Source organism: Lynx rufus, unplaced genomic scaffold, assembly GCF_022079265.1.
Source record: "Lynx rufus isolate CCGP_SWC_20201006 ecotype Redwood Valley unplaced genomic scaffold, mLynRuf1.p SCAF_5, whole genome shotgun sequence".
Taxonomy (NCBI): Eukaryota; Metazoa; Chordata; class Mammalia; order Carnivora; family Felidae; genus Lynx; species Lynx rufus.
In genome coordinates, this window is record NW_025814867.1 from 98,279,673 (window position 1) to 98,299,204 (window position 19,532).

General features: G+C 41.7%; 1 protein-coding gene and 1 long non-coding RNA gene across 3 annotated transcripts in view; one reads left to right on the forward strand and one right to left on the reverse strand.

Annotated features, from left to right (window-relative positions):
* ZBTB20 (zinc finger and BTB domain containing 20) overlaps nt 1-16,113 on the forward strand; it is a 763,926-nt gene extending 747,813 nt beyond the window's left edge. For both annotated transcript variants that reach the window (XM_047100214.1, XM_047100215.1), the window contains 2 exons: nt 2,690-4,294; nt 15,379-16,113. In XM_047100214.1, coding sequence (XP_046956170.1) covers nt 2,690-4,294; nt 15,379-15,800 — 2,027 coding nt within the window. In that variant the 3' untranslated portion in view covers nt 15,801-16,113. The remainder of the gene's footprint in view (nt 1-2,689; nt 4,295-15,378) is intronic.
* Nucleotides 2,873-14,337, reverse strand: LOC124526982 (uncharacterized). The gene is made up of 4 exons (XR_006965773.1): nt 14,253-14,337; nt 11,174-11,304; nt 5,827-5,902; nt 2,873-3,027 (listed from the first exon to the last, which is right to left on the reverse strand). It is a non-coding gene; the product is annotated as an uncharacterized LOC124526982 (long non-coding RNA).
* Nucleotides 16,114-19,532: the final 3,419 nt, after the last annotated feature.

Genomic DNA, 19,532 nt, shown 5'->3' on the forward strand with positions numbered 1-19,532 from the left:
CCTACTTAGAGATGGTGATTTTATCAGAGACTCGGCCAGTTTTAGTGCTCACTGTTAACTTAAATAAAAAAGACCTTAGTGATAGTAAAATTATATGTAGAAAACTCTACATTTTGGGACACCTGGGTGGCTCAGTCAGTTGAGCATCCGACTTCGGATCAGGCCAGGATCTTGTGGATCTCGCTGCTGTCAGCACGGAGCCCGCTTGAGATCCTCTGTCCCCTTTCCCTGCCCCCCCTCTCAAAAATAAACGTTTAAAAAATATATTAAAACAAAGAAAAGCCTTACTACATTTTAGTGTAGTCTTACTACATTTTAGTGCAACTTAAAGATGTCTTTAAGTTAGATTACTGAAACCATGTTGAAGTCCCAAGGCCTAGAAACATGAACACCGTGCTAATTTATGGGTAGATATAGAAGTAACTGAAGGACATATTGGACAAACCTTTTCATGCAGCTTTACAGTGGACCCATGGACACCTAAGGGCCAGACTTCATTTGGGGCAAAGCATGCAAATGCAATGAAGCAGGTAAGAATGTGAATTCTAGGGCCAGACCACCTGGGTTCAAATGCCACTCTTTCACCAACTGCCTAAGTGGCCTTGAGTGATTTTCTTGATTTCTCTGGCCTCAGTTTTCCCATTTGAAAAATGAGGATAATAATACTACCTATGTGATAGGGGTTGCTGTGACGATTCAGTGAAATGATATGGTAATAAGTGGTAAGCTTTTAAAAAATAAATGCTCTTGTCATTATCATGCTCTATGTGCATGGAGGACTCAGCAAGGTCTTAGAATTTGGTCTGCTGACTGATTTCCTGAACATTTCTTCCTGGGTTATTGGGGCCTTCCCCTGGGGCTCTATTTTGTATTAGCACGGTTATAGAGGGTTCACCATGATTCTTGAATCTGGCAAAGACCATTTGTTTTACAACAGTGAAAAAAATAGAAACTGTAGCCCAATACAGTATTTTAGGCACATAATAGACCAAATGGAAGCCAGAACAAGAAGGAATTCTCTTACGTAAAAACCAATGCAAATCATATCACTGAAAGTGAACATAGAGCCTCTAGGCATTTATTAAGTTAACTGGATATATGTGAGGCTGACAAAATATAAAGATGGAAACAAAGGAAATAAATGAGTATGTAAAAGGATGTGGTCACACCAACTGAGCTCAAATAGCATGAGGAGGAGATCGAGTGAAGCAAGGTAGAGCTAGTTAAGCTCAGACTTTCCTGAACCGGTCCTCTCTCCTAAGGTGGATGAGAAAGAACCAAAGGAGGTGGGCATTCCTCCCATCTGCAGGTCATTACCTCTGGGGGTTACTTCTCACAAGACACAGAGATCCGGGTCACAGGCCAACAATCTGTGCTTGAGCCACCTGGGTGGTAAAAGCCTCCTCACTTGGCCTCTCAAGCTGATTGTTCAGTTATGAAGGCAGGAATAGGGAATAGAAATGAAGGATGGTTCAGAGAAAAGGATTCTTTGGAGCCATTTGAGAAGTGAGGTAGAAAAATAGGAAAGCCCTAAGACTTAGTGTTACAGCCATCCATTTTATTTCTCAATCTGTGATCCAGATGTTACCGACATTATCCCTTGTCTGCAGAACGTGGGGAATAAGCAATGGGTCAGGCTATCCACAGCCTCCCCATAGTACACTATTGCCTTCCCACGGGGAGCTGTAGCAAGTGCATACAGCACTCTATTGGCTTGGGTGATCACACATCCCATTCTTGCTTTACTCCTGCTGTCCTCACCTAATTATTAACAGTGCTCCCTTGCACTCTCAGAAGTGCCCAGTTTGAACACTAAATATGAGCACCTAGTATACTACAGTCTGCCAGGTCAGTGCTGCCATCTCTGACCTTTTTAACACTCCTTCTACATTAAGTTTCAGGAAACTCAGGAAACCATCCATATCACATACAACCAAGTTAGAAAGTTCTCAGATTGTCAGAGATGACAAGAAGAATGTGTACATACGGAAAACAGTGGGTGAGCGCCCCTTCAACCAGCAGATTGCATTCCGTCACCTGTCCCTCAACTGGAAAACATGGCAGCAGCTGTTTGGTGGATGTCTTAGTCTGGACTGAATTTTCCAAGAGTTTTTGCATACATGGTGTGGGTTTGGAAATATACATATAAATGAGTAGGAAGGGAGTTTATTTTTTAACAATGAATATGATTGCTGTCTATGAATAAAATCAAGAACCTTGAAAAACTGGGAAAAATGTAAGCTTTCCCGAAGGACCTCGTCTGAGACCTGTCTAAAGTGGAAGTAGACAGTTCCATGAGAACCAATCTTCCATTTGTTTTTCAGGTCTTATTTGCTGAAGTTGTAGTAAGAGCAGGCAAATGACCCATCTGTTTATTTGGCTGCTCTACTTCGACAACCCTGGCTGAAGCTCTAGGGCATTGACAGGGATTCAGTACCCAAAATAGCTGGGGCATTGTTGGGGCCAAATGGAAGAAAGGCATTGTTCCCGTAGGCCATCATACCTCAGCCTGCTGTGCAAAGCATGTCCAACTCGCCACAGAGCCTGCTTGTGTCTGCAAGGTGGGGGGTTGGGGCTGTTTCCAGGAGCCATGGGCATTACCCACCTAAGACATGGGTGTTAGGAATGAAGTCAGTTAGCCCTGACCCACACGCCCTGTCTTGTGTCTGTCTTGCCACCCACCGTGCAGGTGACATCAGTTGCAAGGGGATGACCGAGCGCATTCACAGCATCAACCTTCACAACTTCAGCAATTCCGTGCTCGAGACCCTCAACGAGCAGCGCAACCGTGGCCACTTCTGTGACGTGACGGTGCGCATCCACGGGAGCATGCTGCGCGCACACCGCTGCGTGCTGGCAGCCGGCAGCCCCTTCTTCCAGGACAAGCTGCTGTTGGGCTACAGCGACATCGAGATCCCATCCGTGGTGTCGGTGCAGTCGGTGCAAAAGCTCATTGACTTCATGTACAGCGGCGTGCTGCGCGTCTCGCAGTCGGAAGCCCTACAGATCCTCACGGCCGCCAGCATCCTGCAGATCAAAACAGTCATCGATGAGTGCACGCGCATCGTGTCGCAGAACGTGGGCGATGTGTTCCCGGGGATCCAGGACTCCGGCCAGGACACGCCACGGGGCACTCCCGAGTCAGGCACATCGGGCCAGAGCAGCGACACTGAGTCGGGCTACCTGCAGAGCCACCCGCAGCACAGCGTGGACAGGATCTACTCGGCACTCTACGCATGCTCCATGCAGAACGGCAGCGGTGAGCGCTCCTTCTACAGCGGTGCGGTGGTCAGCCACCACGAGACTGCACTCGGCCTGCCCCGTGACCACCACATGGAAGACCCCAGCTGGATCACGCGCATCCATGAGCGCTCGCAGCAGATGGAGCGCTACCTGTCCACCACCCCCGAGACCACGCACTGCCGCAAGCAGCCCCGGCCGGTGCGCATCCAGACCCTGGTGGGCAACATCCACATTAAACAGGAGATGGAGGACGATTATGACTACTATGGGCAGCAAAGGGTGCAGATCCTGGAGCGCAACGAATCCGAGGAGTGCACGGAAGACACCGACCAGGCGGAGGGCACCGAGAGTGAGCCCAAGGGCGAGAGCTTCGACTCGGGCGTCAGTTCCTCTATAGGCACCGAGCCTGACTCTGTGGAGCAGCAGTTCGGGCCGGGGGCAGCGCGGGATGGCCAGGCCGAACCTGCCCAAGCCGAACAGGCCACGGAAGCTCCTGCCGAGGGCGGCCCGCAGCCGCACCAGCTAGAAACAGGTGCCTCCTCCCCGGAGAGAAGCAACGAGGTAGAGATGGACAACACGGTCATCACTGTCAGCAACAGCTCCGACAAGAGCGTCCTGCAGCAGCCTTCGGTCAACACGTCCATTGGGCAGCCATTGCCAAGTACCCAGCTCTACTTACGCCAGACAGAAACCCTCACCAGCAACTTGAGGATGCCTCTGACCTTGACCAGCAACACACAGGTCATTGGCACAGCCGGCAACACCTACCTGCCGGCCCTCTTCACTACCCAGCCCGCGGGCAGTGGCCCCAAGCCTTTCCTCTTCAGCCTGCCACAGCCCCTGGCAGGCCAGCAGACCCAGTTTGTGACAGTGTCCCAGCCCGGCCTGTCGACCTTTACTGCACAGCTGCCAGCGCCACAGCCCCTGGCCCCATCCGCAGGCCACAGCACAGCCAGTGGGCAGGGCGAAAAAAAGCCTTATGAGTGCACTCTCTGCAACAAGACTTTCACCGCCAAACAGAACTACGTCAAGCACATGTTCGTACACACAGGTGAGTGTAGGCTCTCCTGGAGACCTGGAAGTGGGCTGTGGGTGTCAGGGGGGCTGTAGGAAGGGAGGGGCAGGACAGCAGTGGAAGGCAAGTCTTGGAGTCATCTTTCAGATTAGAAGGAGCCATCTTCTAGAAGCCCCAAGGGTGCCCCCGTCATAGGAATGAAGCATTGTGCCACCAAATACAAAATCACAGAAACCCTTTATGTAGAAGGGCAAATGGGAAAAAAGTCTGATGAAGAATTTGCAGGCACAATATCCTTTAAATGCATCGGACTTTGTAATACATTGTTTGATCCTAGGTGGTTAGAACTGGAAAAGTCCTTGGAAATTATATAATCTAGTCACTTCATTTTACCGTGAGCACTCCTTCCACAGCAGTGCGGTGGTCATAGGCTAAAGTCATATATGACTAAAGTCATATACGCAGAATAGGAATGAAAGATTTAGTCTGTAGTAAGTTCTGTATGAATCATCAGCTTGAAGAGACCACAACAAGGCTGATGCAAGCTTATGCTGCATTTGTGGTCCCTGAAATGAAGAGAAGTGATAGACTCACTCTATTTTCTACTGCTTATTCTCTATTTTCAACACCTAGAGACCACAGATTAGTCTGGGCACTACCTTTTAAAAGGACAATAAACTGACTGGGCCCATTCAGAGGAGTATAATTAGGATGACGAAGGAAGGCAAAGCCATGGCATATCATAGTTGAAGGTCCTAGGGCTGTTCAACCTGCAGGAAAGACTCAGGGCATCATAGAAGCCACATCCAAGTATTTGACCTTCAAGGGCAGCATAATGTAGTAGTTAAGCTGGAACTCTGGACCCACATTGCCTGGGTTTGAAATTAGACTTAGGCACTACTAAACGTTGTCACTTTGGGAAAGTTGATTAATCTTTTTATACTTGTTTCCTTGTCTATATAAACAGGATAATAGTAATACATCTTTCTTATAGTGTTATTTTCAGGATTAAATTAATTAATACATGAAGCTCTTAAAACAATTACCGGCCCATAATCAGCACTCTATAAATGGTAGCTAACATTAGTATTGCTAACTTTATTTAAATGGTTGGGAGGAAAGAGACATTAAGCTTATTCTGTTTGGCTCCAAAAGGTAGAACTGGACCAATGATTGGAAGTTATAAAGGAGATTCTTTCAACTAAATAAAAGAAAAGGGTTGTTAATGGTCTGAGCTGCTCTAAGATGGGATAGGCAGCCCCCAAAGGAACTGAGTGTCTATAATTAGAGGTGTTCAAGGAGAGAATGGATGATCATTTCAAAGGGATGTTGTAGGGGGGACCCAATCATTAGGTGAGTAATTGGGTGAGATGGTGTTTCATCCCTGGATTCTGTGATTCTAGAGCTAAGATCTCCTGCCCTCCTAGCCCTTTGCCCAGCCCAGCTGCCCTTTTCCAGCTCTGTAACAGAACAGACACAGTGAGAATTCCACAGATGCTCCTCCATATTAAGTGACCATGTATGTGATATGATGTCACATAGATTCTCTTGTACCTGAAAATACCTACCCCAATGGTGATCACCATATTTGAAATTCTTATCACAAGAGTCACTCTTCTGGTATACCTCTGGTTCCAGAACACCCTGTTAAAAAACAAAAAAGTTGCCAGAAAAAATTATATACTAGAATTATAATACATGAAAATAAATTAGTTCCTCAAAGCAACTTTGTTTCTCAGATAAGCTAGCAGGCATCTAGGGGATAGGACATAAGGCACATAAACTTAAGTTAGGAAATAGAAGGGAAGGAAAACAAACACTGAGATAAGGTACCCAACCTGGAAGTGAACAACTAAAACCGAACGTTACTTACAATGAACTTTGCCCTCTTAACCCTCAGCTTAAGACAAGACATTATGTAAATCTATGCATGTGCCTTTATGTGAATCAGTTGTTCTTAAAGATGACAATTTTCATACCTCCAAATAAACATGGTAACTCACTACTGAATTTAGCAGGAAATCAGGTAGGTAAGTCACTATGTTTATTTGGGGTAAATGTGAATTCAGTAATCACCTGAGATCAATCAGGGGTAGTTTTCCATGTGGTATGGGTATCATCATTATTTGGTAAATGGATCAAGCAGTAATATTTTTATTTATGTGGCACTTTATGGCTTACAAAAGTGCTCTCAAAATTTTTTTCCCTTTCTTTTCCTGAATAGTTGTCACATAAACCATCAAATTAAAGATTAAGGAGGAAAAAGAGACCATTTGTGGAAGTGTATCCTCAGCCAAAGTTTAGTTTGCTTGTCTTGGATCCATACATTTCTGTTACCACCCCCCTCCCCCAGTGTGCATCCCTTCCAGTAGACCCAGTAGATATAAAATTCACAAATTCTATTAGATCACATATTGAAATAAGACTTTAAACTTGGAACATAAAATTTTCAGTGCCCTATCAAAAATTGTCTTTTTGCTATATAAACGCATTTATCCAGTGGATTCACTAAAGGATTCTGTGGTTAACCCAAATAACTAGATTTGCCCACGAGAAAACCAGCAATGGGTTTGTACTCTTAGACATCATAGATACAAAACCTACAAGTAAAGTCATTTCATAAATCTAAATCTAAATTATTCTCAAACCTTTAGCCTTTAGATAACCTAGTAAACTATGAAGGTCCTCAGTAAGTTATGAAGGTTTTGCATTGGTGTGTATGACATGGCTACGTCTGGGAACAATTAATAATACACAGATATCGCTTGAGCACCTCATTCAAAAGAAGCATAATTCTTCCCATTCACCCTGAATTATTTGTCAGTGGCAGTTTGGAAGGGCCATCTGTCTATCAAGACCTTTGTCTAACAGAACGAATCCATAACCTAACAAAGTCAAAGAACAATTGGTCTAGATTTTTCAAAAGGCATGACAGCCTGAACATATGGAAGTAATTCAGGACCTGGATTCACTGCGCCCTCCATTTCAAAACAAAGTTCTCTCCAGTTTCTTGGGAAAACATAAAAAAAAAAAAAATGGGGCCTCCCAGCTTCACAGGAGCCCAGTGGAAATGATAAAAATCCAGAGCAAAAAAGTCCAAATGTTGCTCTAAAAAGATTCTAGAAAGTACTAGGAATACTTGGAAAAGTACGGATGGTTTCAGTATTCTTATATAATCTAATATAATCTGTATAATCTAATATAATCTTATATAATCTCTACAATCTAATCTAAAAGAATCTTACTGAGAAAGAGCAGCTTGATAGAATTAAAAGGAAAGATATTTGAGATCTCTGCATCACAGCTATTATGCAGGGTACCTGGCTTTGCATTTCAGTTACTCAAAGGTTTAATGTAAATAGTACTTATTTTGGACAACTGCAGAGAATCTATTCTGAAATCGGGATTCCAAATAAAATTCTGTGGGGCTCTGGGTTAATGATCCACATATTCATTGAAGGGAAGTGTTTGAAACAAATCAGTAGTCCATTGTATTGACTTTGGAGCTAAGCTCTACGTTAGGGAACCAGGGAACCAGGTTCCCTTAGGGAACCAGGGAACCAGGGAACCACTAAAATTTAGAGTGGGACATAAGTGAAAGACAGTTATACTAGAATTATATTATTTGGGTTCAGTTTTGGTTCCTTTAATTGTCTGTGTGGCCATAAGCAAGTCACTTAATTTTATAACCCTCAGATTCTTTGAGTTTATAATGGAAATAATAATTTTCTTGTCTTTTGAGTAGCTGTAAAGGTATGCTACATTTAAGAGCTTGTCATAGAAGGTAAAGTACTAGCTAATGTTTTAAAAAAAAAAAACCCATCATCATTATTATCTTAGCCCCCTCCACCCAAGAGACACTGAGATTCTTTGCTCTGTCTCACATCTCTGAATAATAAGCTCTTAACAGGTTTCCATCCTCTATGGAATTCAAATGCTGAAGCAATGTGGTGCTCCTTGGATTTCCCCTGAACTTCCTTCATAACATCAGCATTTTTTTTTCATTCTTTAATGATTTTTTTAAGAGTAAAAGAAAACCCCTCACCTAACCATTCTATCCACTCCCAAACAAACCACAGAGTTTCTCCTCAGAGTTTCTCCTCAGAGTTTCTCCAGTTCACTTTACTACAGCCTCATAAAAGTTGTGAGAAAGGAAACCAAGAGTTAAGGAGGTATTTGAAAATAAGAGAGTCAGAGAAAAAAACCAAAAACACAAACTGTCCTGTCATGGAGCAAAGCAGGGCTCTTCTATGTCCCCTCCCCTCAAGAGACAAAACAAAAGTCAAAAGAATAGGAAGGCAAGGACAGAGGACACAGAAGGATAAGACTTGGTGTCAGTGTGCATATGGAAGTCAAGCAATAGGGAAAATGCAAAAATAACCCAATAGCAGTGGTTCTCACAGTGTGATCCCCATAGCAGCAGCATACATAATCTCAGGCTCATCCAGACCTGAATCAGAAACACTGTGATGGCGCCCAGTAATCTGTGTTTCAGTGAGCCCTGATTCACATTAAGCTAGGAATCATTTCCCTAGAAGGCTGGGTGATGACGAGGATCGCATCAGGTTGCTTTTGTTACGTAACATTGTTCCCTAAAATTCCACTCATAAGAACCTATGCATTTGCAACAACTAAACCAGTTGAAAATAACAGCTTGATTTTTATAGTGGCTAAATTATATTACGGAGGCAAATATTTCATGTATGAGAGGTGAGCTAAGGCTCTCAAACTGCACAAGGACCATGGCAGATGTACGCCTCCTGGCACTTAAAATACTGACTTGTATTATTATTACGGGGTTGTCTCTGCACCTTCCTATTATAATGTGAACTCTGTGAGCCAGAAATGGTTGATAGGTAGGTAGGTGGGTAGATAGATAGATAGATAAAGATATTTATATACCTTATACTTCAATATACCCAGCATAATACCTTACACATAATAAACATTCAATAAATGTTTGATCAGTGAATGAACTGAATGACCAGGATGGCATTTGAAGTATTTATTTACCAGCAGGTATAGGTTTGCCAAATTTAGCAAACACAAATACAGGATGTCCAGTTAAATTTGAATTTTGGATAAACAACAAGTGTATTTTTAGCATAAGTATGTCCCATGCAGTATTTGTGACATACTTAGACTAAAATATTATTCATTTCTTTTCTGAAAGTCAGATTTCACTGGATGTCATGTATTTTATCTTGCAATACTATCCAGGTGGAACTTTCTTTTAAGACCCAATCTTAGGACTCTTTGCTTTAAATTCTATATATGAATACAAGCTAGCATATGTAGCAGCTTAACAAATACTTTTTGAGTGAGTAAGTGAATGAATGTTCAGAAATGTGGGCATGTTTTCCCAGAGAATTTAATTCAAGGGACTTATACATAAATGCATTATTTTCTAGCAAGACTTAAATTTCTTTTTCTTTCCTTCTTTTTCTTTTTTTATTTTCTGAAGAATTTATTGTATCTGCATTTCTACTTGTGTTTTCTTCACTAACAAATGGTAGATGTTTGGGCTTTTTCTGAATCATACTATCAACAGCCCATTTATTGGTGACCGTTTTTTAGTCTGTTAGTGTCCTCTGCATATATGATAATTTTGTTTGTTACTTTGAGAAGCTCAGCTATTTCTGCCAGGAATTTGATGTAAATGGATATAGGAATTTAGTAACATAACATGTCAGAAATAGTGTAAAAATGCTGAGATCAAGGTAATAATGTGATAATCCTCACACAGAATTTGGGCTATTAATTATATCAAGCCAGTGAAGAAATGAATAAGTATAAGATTTGAAATAAGAAAGCCTTGGTTTTACCACTCTCTGAGAGTGGTAAACTTCACCTTATAGAAGTTCTGCAATCAATCTGAGCCTTAGGTTTTTTTTGCCACAAAATATATGGATCTTAATAATACTTGCTTTACATGGTTGCTCTAAGAATCAAATAGCATAATTTCTGTGAAAGCACTTAACCACAAACACCATAAAATTACCAAAGCCATTTAAGAACATATTTTAGGGGTGCCTGGGTGGCTCAGTTGGTTAAGTATCCAACTCGATTTGTGCTCAGGTCATGATCTCATGGTTCGTGAGTTCAAGCCCCAAATCCAGCTACGTGCTGACAGTATGGAACATGCTTAGGATTCTCTCTTTCTCTCTCTCTGCCTCTCCCCCACTCATTCTCTCTCTCTCTCTCAAAATAAATAAACTTATAAAAAAAGAAGATATATGTTACAGTAATATCATACATTTTGCAGCATAATCCAGAGGGCAGGAAATCGTTAACAGGAGGAGGAAGTGATAATCTGGCTAGGCTGAAATCATCCTCTCATCTGTTACTGACATTTTGGGTGACCCTCAGGACATTACCTCTCTAATGGAAATACCATCTTCTGGGGATTTTAGTATCTACCTGCTCATAAAGTTGTAAGAGAAGTTAAATAACATGGATGAAGTTCCCTGAGATCTTCAAAATTCTGCCAACACCAAAATATGTTACCTGTCACTGAAGCCACAGATGTTCTCTGAATGCAATGTGTCCCCAGTAAACAGTCCCCCCCCCCAGTCAGCCTCACAGTCCAAGCTGGTACCAGGATCGCACCCTCAGGAGTGGAGGCAAAGGACACCAACCATATCTCAGGTGTGTAGGCCTTCCTTCAGCTAGACTTCTCTGGTGGAGAGCAGACTTTCCAGCCAATGAAAGCTCTTTGTGACTCTGTCTGAGCACCCTTCCATTCTTGCCACTGAACCTTTCCCACTTTCTGTTCTGACCTTGATGTTCTGTATTCCAGGACTCCTTCCTTGCAAGTGACCACTTTCCCTGATCCCTACTCTCCTTTTCCTTCCCTGCTACCTACCCTCTCGCCAAGCTCCCAGTTTTGGCTTTCTGACCCCTCACCATACTCACCTAAAAAAGAGGGTGCCGTGTTAAAGTAGATGATGGAGATGCCAAGAGTATGGTAGAGACAGGTGGGAACAGTGCCTCTGAAAACATCCCGGTAATAGCATTCACTGTACTTTCTGCAAGCCTGGAGAAGCCTGGTTAGAGTGAGAAAGAATCAGTAGAATAAGTGGGTTCTTGCTGAGCCCCCAATACAGAAGTCACTATTCAGAATTGGGGTGTCTCAGCCCAGTAGGATATCTTTTACTTAAACTTTGGGCAGACCCTCTGTATCTACTAACCTAACAGTATCTCTCTTCCTTTCTTTTCTTTTTTTTTTTTTTCTTTCTTCCCTCACTTGTCATTCATGGTAGAGCATCAGTGCTGGTCCATGAGAAGGAGTTTAAAAGAGGCTCTTTAGAGAACAGACATCAAAAACTGGAGGAGTATATACGCTCACCGCTCCCCCCACACTGTTGGAATTGTAAAGGACACTGCCGCCCCTTTGGTTTCTCCACTTGCGTATAGTTTCTTGGCCTCCAGAACTCAGTTGTCGCTTGCTCAGAAACCCTCTGTCAGTGCTGTCTGCTGACATTTTATTCATGATACTGCTTCTGTCATTAGCATATGTAACTGAGAACGGACTATACCCTTAACTCTGAATTACATAGCTGCAGTATAATCACTTGCTTTATTGATTATCAGAAAAAAAATTTTCTTATCCTGAGTTGGCTTCCCCATGCAATGCAAACTATTTCTCAGTTGGTTTCATTTATCATCAGTTTCTTTCTACTAAAAAGAACAGTTGACTTTTTTTTTTTTCTTAAAATGATCACATACTCTGTGCTAAGTGCTTTATCTCTTTAGTTTTCAAAATACCTTCACAAGACAGGTCTTATTGTATTACTCTCAAGTTACAGATAAGGAAACTGAGGCTTATAGAGGTTAAGTAACATACCCAAGTCACTCAGCCAAGGAAATGGAATTCATATCTGACTCCCACATCGGTATAGCCCAAAATGGAACATTTTAAAGTGAAGGGGCTTATATGAGCTTCTCCCTTATGTTATAATTCTAGTGTCTGCTTTGGATGTTGTGTCTCTTTCTAACACAATGATTGGGCTTGCCATTCCTGACTATAGTCTCAGTCCTGAAGAACCATCCACTTCCAATCATCTTAACTCTTCATTTCTCCACACTGAAAGCAACAATTAGCAGACCACATCCATTTCATGTATAATGTTGAAAGCCCTTTCGGGGTCCCTATATGCAACAGACAGAAAAATAACAAGAAAGAAAAATATTAACATTTCTACTGAGTGATAGTGTCTCAAATTCACACATGTATAAATGAAAGTTCTGGACACCTGATTAATCTGAAAATATGCCCAATTTAGTACGACAGTTCTTGAAATACCTATGCTCTACCAACACAGCACCTTAATAATTATAGAGAGCGCTTTCCTTTAAGGAGCTCCCAAGTGCTTTACAAACATTTTTCCTCATTAACTATCATACCATTTTCTGTGGCAGGGAAGGGAACAGAATACTTTGTCCTATTTAAAATGTGGGACTGCTAATGCAGTGAGTGATTGAAGCAGGTTGCCCTCAGGTCATGTGCTGACAAGGCCTGGACTAGAGTCCTCAGGGGTTGTGGGTCAGGGTGGGCAGAAGGCCACTAAATCTGCAAAGGGCCATGGCAAGTGCTTGGTCCAGCTCCTTGCTTTCAGAAGGGGAAATGAACCCAGGGAGATTTAGAAAGCCCAGGGTCACACAGATAATTAACAGCTGAACCAACACTACATGCATACAAACAACATACAGATGTATGCTATGGAGGGAAAGATAACAACTGTGAAGAATCAATTTATAGTCAGATTAGAAGGTTGTGAAAGCAAAAAGCCTTCATGAGTGACCTTGCCTAGAGGAAAAACACACTGTAAGAAGGTGAAAGTTTCAAATAGCAAGAGCATTTTAAACATAAAGTTTCAGTAGCCACAATACCATCTGGAACTTAAGAAGGCAAGCTTCCCATTAAAGGTGATAGGTGGATATGTTTTAAAAGATGGTTGGCCAGCCTATCGTAGCCTCTAGAAAGTGTACATACTCAAAGCACAAGGATGGCAAAGACCAGCTTGAGTTCAAGCATGTTTACAGCTGACAGAAATGTTCCAACTAAAAATAACACACACGGCTGTCTCTCTTTGGGAATCTCTCATTTCAAAAGAATGTACCTACATAAACACCATGCACAGACTGAAGTCTTCTTTTAGGAATGAGGCTTCCCTAAAGTCCCCCATTTGTCCAGAAGTGAACTTCTTCTCTTCTAACCCTATGATCCTATGGACCTATCCTGTCCCATCAGTGAGAATGTAGGGAAAGAAATCAGAGAAGAGTCAAGAGGAGAGGGAGCTAGGCCAAAACATTTGTGAATAACTAAGGAAAAAAGGGTTCAAAGACCAATGACATTGTTAAGAAATTGGTAGAGTGATTCCTGAACGAAACAACCATTCCTCACTGTCCTGTGCTTCAAAACATATCCTTTCACACTTACAAACACAATGAGAAAAGGCTTCTGATGAGATCAAGTTTTATAAAACAGATCATGAACATAAAGCACTAACACTGAGCCTGACACATATTAAGCACTGAATACATGGTGATTGTTTTCATTGCCATTATTACTATGACACCTCAAACCTCTTCTGTTTCATAATGGGGAAAACGGAAACACAGTCAAGGCACATATTTTAATTGGAAGTTAACTCAATTTTAAGAAATAGATTTTCTACCCCGATACATAATCCAGATATTGAACAGTTACACTAGAGAGTTTCAAAGGCTTGGGGCCTTGGGCTGGGTTATGGAAGAGTACATAGAAGGACTTTTTTCTCCGAGGTGGGTGCCTCCATTAGGCAATCAGTAATGAGGTGGGGCAGATGGAAACACCCTAATGCATTTCATCTCACCTGTCAAGAGCAGAGCTGAGAACAAACAGCACCAACAAAAACAAGGGTCTGTTCATCCAAAGAGATGTCACAGACCTGTGGATGTTACTACATTTAGTAGTAGTAGTATTACATTTAGCAACAGTATTTTTGCTTACCTTAATCTTTTTAACAGGCTTGAACATTCGGTTTCTAAGCCAACAGCAAACCAAAGCAGTAAACAGGAGAAAGAAGGGTTTCCGCCAACAGGCTGAGAACAAAGAAAGAGAAAACTATTTTTTAAATTGACCCCAGAGTTCAAAAATGCGTATGGAACCATTTAATTGGGGGTCGGGGGAAAGGATAGTCTTGCAATAAGAATACCATGAGAGTATTCCCATACCACCCTTGGTGGTCTGCAAAGTGATTTCATATGTATTTATGTCAACACTAGCACAGTGAGGTAAGTAGGACTGTATACCTCAGAGGCATTTGGAGATTCATCCGAGAGCCATGCCGAGCGTTGGTGCCCGGATTTGAACAGGACCATTTGACTCTGTTGTGCTGTCCACCACCTACTCAACCTCTGTACCAGACAAAGCCAGTCTGCAGCTCAGCGCAGTCAAGATGGAATAGCCAGTTAACTCTAACGTTACATTTCAGGGAGATTTTTGTGTAAAATAAATCAAATTTAAAGTGTAGCTTTTCAGAACGACTTGTGCCTATATTTTGGAGCACTAATGACTTGGCCAATATTTTCCAGACCTGTCAAGGCACAGGTGCATTCACTAGACAGAATACTGGAAACAGAGACTGTCCCCCGAAGAGCCAAGCTATATAACCACTGTCCTTGGTTTCTAAAGATTCTAGAGAACCCTACATCTTCAAAGATCTCTCCTCTCTCTTATTTCTTGCGTGTGTTTGATAAAATTAATGGGAAACACACAGTTAAATCTCCTCATGATGATGCTGAAAACAACCCCCTAAAAGTCGCCATCCCTTTTCATCACAGAATGTCCTTTGGAAGCCTTTAGTGGGGGGACTATCTTGTAGCTTTCCAAGAGAGCCATTTTCTGGCCTGGGGACGTGGAAAACTAGATGGTCCTGGCATCACCTTAAAGCAAGGTCTCTCAGAACATGACAGGTCAGGAAGGCCTGGATCTTTCCAGGGCAGTGTGAACCAGTCAGATTTGTTTTTTAATTGTTTTGTTTTTGTTTTCTGTTGTCTTGTTCTTCCGTCTCTCATTCTCTCTCCCTTGCTGTGTCTCGCTGCGTCCTGCTCGCTGTCTCTTCCCACACCGACAGGTGAGAAGCCCCACCAATGCAGCATCTGTTGGCGCTCCTTCTCCTTAAAGGATTACCTTATCAAGCACATGGTGACACACACAGGAGTGAGGGCATACCAGTGCAGTATCTGCAACAAGCGCTTCACCCAGAAAAGCTCTCTTAATGTGCACATGCGTCTCCACCGGGGGGAGAAGTCCTATGAGTGCTACATCTGCAAAAAGAAGTTCTCCCACAAGACCCTCCTGGAGCGACACGTGGCCCTGCACAGTGCCAGCAACGGGACCCCTCCCGCGGGAACACCCCCAGGTGCCCGCGCCGGCCCCCCGGGGGTGGTGGCCTGCACCGAGGGGACCACTTACGTCTGCTCCGTCTGTCCAGCAAAGTTTGACCAAATCGAGCAGTTCAACGACCACATGAGGATGCACGTGTCTGACGGATAAGTAGTTATCTTTCTCTCTTTCTTATGAACAAAACAAAACAACAAAAAAGAAACAAACAAAAAAAGCTATGGCACTAGAATTTAAGAAATGTTTTGGTTTCGTTTTTACTTTCTGTTTTTGTTTTTTGTTTCGTTTCATTTTGTACTACATGAAGAACTGTTTTTTGCCTGCTGGTACATTACATTTCCGGAGGCTCGGGTGAATGATAGTTTTCCCAGCCTCCCTCGGATGGTGGCCTTAAGGCCTGGTAGTGCTTCAAGAGGTCCACTGGTTGGATCTCTAGCTACTGGCCTCTAAATACAACCCTTCTTTACAAAAAAAAAAAATCTTTAAAAAAAAAAAAAAGTAAAAAAAAAAATTTTTTTTTTCACTTGTGAAGAGCACTACAAAAAATCTATAACAAAATCTAAAAGGCCTACTGTCTTTAAGTACACCGCTTGCAGTGTTTCAGTGGACATTTTCACAATTCTGGCCGCTCGGACTTCACAGTAACCAGTTAAAACTGTGGAATATCGCTTCTGGTTGAAAACCCAGAGGAAAGGCCCTGCTGTTTTCCACCTACCACGTTGTCTGATTTCATAAAAGGGCTGGGGGGGATGGGAACGGGCAGTGGGTCGGGTGGTGTGGGAAAGGCGAATGGCAGGCTTCTCCCCCAGATTCTGCTGAGTCCGCACCCCCTGGCCCACCTCCTTCATATCCCCCCTTTCAGCAGAAGCCAGGAAGACTTGGACAAGCATCAAGCAACAGTGGCTATCGTATTTATTCAGTGTCTTCGCTGAGCCACAGCCTCAGCACAATCAAGAGGGACTTTCATGAAAGGCAGGAATGCAGATAAAACAAAGATATCAGAGGTTTGCACCTACGTTTCTAGGTACAAGAGAAGGATTATTTCCAACAATCTTTGCAAAAAAAAAAAACAAAAAAAAAGTGTCAGGATATATTCTTGTGGAAGAGAAAAAGAAAGAGAAATGGAGGGTGGGGGGGGAATAATAAAAAGTTCTTGAGGCTTTTTTAATTCAAAATTTTATAGAGGGGCAAAAGTGACGTTTACCAGATAGAATGCTGATTTTTTTAATATATTTACGACAGTATTTGTGTAAAAAAAAAAACAAAAAAAAGTGAGATTGTTAAAAGTAATTTTTTTTTTCGTTTTGGTTTTGCATACACTGCCACCGATCCCTTCTCTTTTATTTTATTTCACACACGTATATATATTTTTTGGTAAGTCAAGACTGTTAAGGTTAGCGCTACTGCTTCCAGATAGAAAGAATAAAAGGCAATTAAAGTTATATTTGAAAGAGAGGAAGGATATTTTCTTCATATTTTTTTTAATTTTTCTTAATTTTTATTATTTTAAGTATTGCCTGGGTTGCTGAGGGCCTCTGTGGCCAGCCCATCCCTGCTGTAATTTGAACCTGCTGCTTTGTATTTTGATACGTAGTTCTTTGACTTTTAGCAAAGCGTTAAGTTGCTCCACTGAATATTTTTTTCAACTGATCCATCTAGAATTCTGTTCTTTTTCATGGGAGGACTTTATCTTTCAGAAACAGATTCCTTGCTTCTCTATAAGTTCATTGAGATCTTATGATTCTAGAATTTCTATTGACTTTACTTCTTTTCTTTAAGGAAACGCTAGTAGTCTAGAGGCCGTGACAAATGGGTTTTCCTTTTGTGGTCAGCCAGGAGGAGGAGTTCAGGCCTCCTCACCCTTCACAACTACAGAGAGCAGCGTTATCAGAAGCCTGGTACAGATCAGGATGCCTTGATGCCAAAATTACTTTCTTCCTTTCAAATGTCACCTTCTGACTATTTCCACCATGGTTGAGAGGGCTAAATAAGATGACCGTCCTTTAGATGATTTCTTAACCCTTGCTTTTGGGAAAGTTTTAAAGAAATTAACAGATATTTCTCAGATGGCAACATCCATCATTCAAAAGGCCACCAGTCCATTGCATCATCCTAGATGCCACTCTCTCTTCCTAGTTGGGATTTCTCTCCTCGGTCCTGATCAAAGCATCGTAATGGGGATTTTTCCATTCTAGACAGTGTCCTGAAGGGATTCCATCTCAAATAGAAGAATTCTTAAGCCTAACAAATATTCCAAAGGTGGTTTTATTGCTGGGCATGTTTTAACACTCTTCAGGGGGGAAAAGGACATCTTTAAACAAAGCAGAAACACCAAACCACAATTTTAAAAAAGAAGCAAAGACAGTATTTTAGTTTCAAAATTGCTTTGCATTTTAATTCTCCTGTCAGCGACTTATTTGCAAAAACTGCAACAAATGAGAAGAAATCTTCCAAGGGAAGCAACTCTGTAATGGCGAAAATGCTTTTACTCGTATATTTTAGATATTGGTTAACTCGGATCTTTTCCATAAGTTCTTGGTGATGTTTAGTAGGATTAGTGCAACTAGGGTATATGTGGGTTTTATTTGGTCCTATGGTCCTTTATTCGGTAAATAATTTGCTAGAAGTTTAATGTAGACTTGGATGGTTAACTGATGAGTGTCACTCATCGTGATTTCTAAGAGGAGTTCTAACAAGAGCTATGTGTCCAAAATTGACCTGTTTTAAAAGTTAGTGGGGAACAGCTTCAGAAATAAGATAAAGTCCATTTTTCTCTGCTAATTTTGCATTTTAAAATAGCAGTGTTGTTAAGACTCTATATTTCCACTTACTGCCAACAGAGGGAGCATTAGTTAATTAACCATGTCATGGAATTGTTTTGATCTCTTGAAAACAACTCATTCAACCCATGACATAAAAAAGAAAAAATTGACATTAAGAAAAAAAGTTGTTTAATCTGGAGGAAAAATGACATGAAATCACTCAGCATGTGCTACAAAGGAAGAAGCCAAAAGCCACTTCAAAATTTTTTCAGTTATTTGACAGTAGCTGACTTAAGTAAGATAGTGTCCTTATTCCAACCTTAGCAAAGTAGGCAGAATTTACAATACTTCTAGAAAAGTTGATCTTGGGTGCCATAGTGGGCCACATTTAGCAATCTGCTTCTTAAATCAGAGGGAGACCCATTTACCCTAATGCTGATTTGCCATGTTAAAATCTAAGCAATTGGTTTAAAATAAAATCCACATTTTGTTATAGAACATGTAGAGGGAAGAACTTCCACTTGGGTTTGAAACACTAATATTCATCCCTTCCTTTCAAATGAAGCATCTCCTTTTTAAAAATGTTGGAGAACTCCCCGAGAATTCTTGGGGAGGTGATGCAGTCATTATAACCACACGGACTCTCCAGGTTTGCATAGCAGTCGACTTTTTCTTACTGTATGTCTATTCCTCCCAAACACTCATAGTCTAAAATAGTTGGCAGATTTGTTCTCTGGAGAGAGGAAGAAGCTAGACTGCAGATCTAAACTGGGGAGCCATGAACTTGCTACGGGGTCATTACTGATCTCTTGAAAGGGCTACCTTCTAAACCGATGTAAACTAGACTGTACCTATTTCAAAAGGATAGAGATGCTTTTAGATCGGCAATCCTTACTTTTAAATTAAATAATTCCCAACATCTTAAGAAATGGGGAAAACATTTTGCTTCAAGAATAGACGATGAGCATGAATCCTTTATTTTTTAGTTTCAAATGCAACAATCTTCTTACATTTAGAACTTCATGCTAGGATGCTATGAGTGCTAAAAAAATTTTTTTTCAGTAGTCAGGGGGAAAAAATAGATAAAATGGAAGCAAATGTTCCAGATTTAAGACCTCTTAGG